The sequence below is a fragment of the Bos indicus x Bos taurus genome, chromosome 6, assembly GCF_003369695.1.
Source record: "Bos indicus x Bos taurus breed Angus x Brahman F1 hybrid chromosome 6, Bos_hybrid_MaternalHap_v2.0, whole genome shotgun sequence".
NCBI lineage: Eukaryota > Metazoa > Chordata > Mammalia > Artiodactyla > Bovidae > Bos > Bos indicus x Bos taurus.
In genome coordinates, this window is record NC_040081.1 from 8,553,567 (window position 1) to 8,556,821 (window position 3,255).

Genomic DNA, 3,255 nt, shown 5'->3' on the forward strand with positions numbered 1-3,255 from the left:
ATAACTATTATACTGGTTTTTACATTATCAGTGCTGATGAAGAACAAGAAGAACTCTGTCCTGCTTTGTCACGGTCACTGATGAAGATGCTATGGACAGATCATTTCGGAGCATCTCCGCGGCGGCCGCGGATTTCAAGAGCCGCGGATCAACGTAGAAAAATCAAGGCTTGCAACCCCCGGCCTGGAGCCGGGTAAGGGCGCGGTGCTCGATTTCCTTCCCTGCCTCCGCCGGCCCTAGTGCGCATGCTCAGTCTTGCTCGGCCCAATGCTGTGATTGATTTTTTTCTGGGCGGCCGTGACGACCTGGGACCGGCTCCGGGATGGGGAGTGAAGCCCCCGGAGCCGCCGCAGCCACTGCTGCGGCGCCGTGAGGAGCAGCCACAGGGAGGCAGCTGCCGCTCGTCGGTGAGTAGTCGAACCGCCACCATGACGTTTCGTAAGAAGGGCTCCAAGAACCCCCCACTCCTGAGCCTGGAATTCATCCTGCAGAATCATGCGGACTTTGTCGCCTGTGTGGGGATGTTCTTCGTGCTGGGGCTCATGTTCGAGGGGACAGCAGAAGTGTCGATCGTTTTTATTACTCTCCAGCACGGGGTTACCTTCCCTGCAGCAGAAGCAGAAGCAGAAGCAGAAGCAGAACGAGCCACAGCACCCAAGTTCCTTTATCATTATGGTGCCAAAGACTTGGCCACGGTGTTCTTCTATACGCTGGTGGCAATCATCATTCACGCCACCATTCAGGAGTACGTGTTGGATAGAATTAACAGGCGAATGCAGTTCCCCAAACAGAGGCAAGGCAAATTTTATGAATCTGGTCAGTTTAGCGTATTCTTCCTTGTCTCCTGTATCTGGGGCACATTCATTCTAGTTTCTGAAAACTGCCTGTCAGACCTGGCTGTCTTATGGAAGGCTCATACCCATAACATGATGACATTTCAGATGAAGTTTTTCTACATCTCCCAGTTGGCTTACTGGTTTCACGCCTTTCCCGAACTACTATTCCAGAGAAGCAGACCTCAAGAACTCTCCCAGCAAGCTGTATATGTTGGTCTTCACCTCTTTCACATTGCGGGAGCTTATCTCTTGTACTTGAATCACCTGGGACTTCTTCTTTTGATGATGCATTATTTTGTGGAATTCCTTTCCCACTCTTGCGACCTGTTTTATTTTAGCGACGAGAAGTTCCAGAAGGAGTTTTCTCTATGGGCCATTGTGTTTATTTTGGGTCGACTTGTGACTTTAATTGTTTCTTTGATAACTGCTGGTTTTCAGCTGGCTGGAGGGCATAATGTGATTTCGGATGACTCTGCTGAAGACGTGAACGTGTTGGCAGCTAAAATCGCTGTTCTGTCATCCAGTTGCTCTATCCAAGCATACGTAACATGGAATTTATTTAATGTTCAGCTTCAGAGGTGGATGGAAGAAGATGCGCCTCTTCAGGCCCCAAGTGTGAAGAAGAAACGGATTAAGGGCAGATTTTGTAGAAAAGGAACGGAAAACGGTGTGGCAACTTCAAATAGACTACTAGATTCTCCCCAGATGAGGAAAGAAAAGTCTTCATAATGAATTGCAAGTTAATTGACTAATGTCTCCAAAGAAGTCTGCTCTTTACTATAACATCCATTTCTTTGCTAAGAGAAGAAAATGGCAACCAGTATTCTTGCCAGGATGGACAGAGGGGCCTGGTGGGGGGCAGTCAATAGGGTCACAAAAGAGTCGGACACCACTGAGCAACTGAGCTCGCGGGTACACACATGCACACAAACACACACACATGCCTATCTTCGCCAGAGAATTTTCTGTTCTTGAAAATATATTGTCTTTGATTTTTGCTACTGTACTCTGTAAGGTATTTTTTGAAGGCATTTGAGGGGAGAGTGAGTATTATGAGTGCAAAAACATTTAGAATAAGCTATTCATCATCAAAATAGTTTAAATATTTCTACGCTGTTTTATTTTATTTTTTCTTTTTACCTTTGAACATTTTCCTAATGATTTGTAGAGATAACTCCAAAATTCATGTGTCAGTGACACAGTTCTTACTCCTGCCAATCTTTTGTAATGTTAACAAGATGGTCTTTTATAGCAATTACATATTTTTAATGTTCTCTTCCAGGATAAGACAGAAATATTATAAATCTGGAATTCGATTTCATTAGTTTTTCTGTATTCCCTAAGTCTTAGAATTGTTTTTTAATTTACAGCTGGAGAAAAGATTTGTAAAATCACCAAAATAATGATGTGTTTTATAGGTAATGGTTGTTACATCCCACTAAAAACCCCAAGATACTAATGGTTAACATGTGGCGATTTATTGCTATATATTGAATCAAAATATCTTGAATTAATATAAAATTAGCACTAGGAAGTAAAATCATGCTTGTTCATTTTAAACGCTTATAAACTGGAAATCAGAAAATTAAAGATGGTTTAAAGAAAATCAGCCTTAGCTTTTTTTGATACATGTATTAAAAATTATTCTTAATGAGGTTTGTAATAAGTGTGATATCCACAGCATCTTAAGAGAATATTGTTTAACCTGTAAATCATTTTGAAAAGTAATGCTTATTTGATTTATATCTCTAAAAAGAATGTCATCTGATTACATGTTGAAAACATTGAATATACTAACCTTAAATGTGAATATCATATTCTTATGAAAGTTTTTCCAAAATAATATAAATATAGCTTTGCTTCCATCTTTAATTGGGAAATATTTATCTGTATGAGACATATTTTGGAGAGATATATGTCTATATGTATTTTATATGTATATACACACACAGACACACAGACACACACACACACACACACATATATATATGTCCTATCTTTACAGAAGCCAGTAGAAACAATGGAATGCAGTGGGTATTTACTATATTTATTTTTTTACTCTCAACCTTTAGTTTGATTTTATTTCTATAATGTGAGTGCTTATATTTTTTTCAGTAGTCAGTGCTTTAAAAATATGCTAGGATAAGATTATATACTTCCTGTTGCTCTCTGTTTTCCCCGGCTATGTCTCCCATCTCTCTACTTTTGATAACTTTCCCTTGGCTTGTTGTAAGTAATCCAGCCTTCCTAATCATGGGGGTCCCTGCAAACTAAACTTAGTACATGAGTATTGTGGACCAAAGGGAGGGCCCGCTTTTAGCAAAATATTCTTTTATGTTCTTTCTGCTTTGAGAAGTACATAACGAAACAAGATTGTTTCTGTTTTGTCTGTAGAATCCACCATCCTTCGGCTTTTCTT

The 3,255-nt window shown here is 40.4% G+C and overlaps 1 protein-coding gene across 1 annotated transcript; it reads left to right on the forward strand.

Annotated features, from left to right (window-relative positions):
* Nucleotides 1-230: 230 nt before the first annotated feature.
* Nucleotides 231-2,708, forward strand: TRAM1L1 (translocation associated membrane protein 1 like 1). Its single transcript, XM_027543738.1, has one exon. It carries the CDS (start codon nucleotides 246-248, stop codon nucleotides 1,563-1,565), a length of 1,320 nt encoding a protein of 439 aa, XP_027399539.1. The 5' UTR covers nucleotides 231-245; the 3' UTR covers nucleotides 1,566-2,708.
* Nucleotides 2,709-3,255: the final 547 nt, after the last annotated feature.

Bases quoted from the DNA above. Each gene is read 5' to 3' on its own strand.
- TRAM1L1 (XM_027543738.1), top strand. From the start codon at position 246: ATGCTCAGTCTTGCTCGGCCCAATGCTGTGATTGATTTTTTTCTGGGC.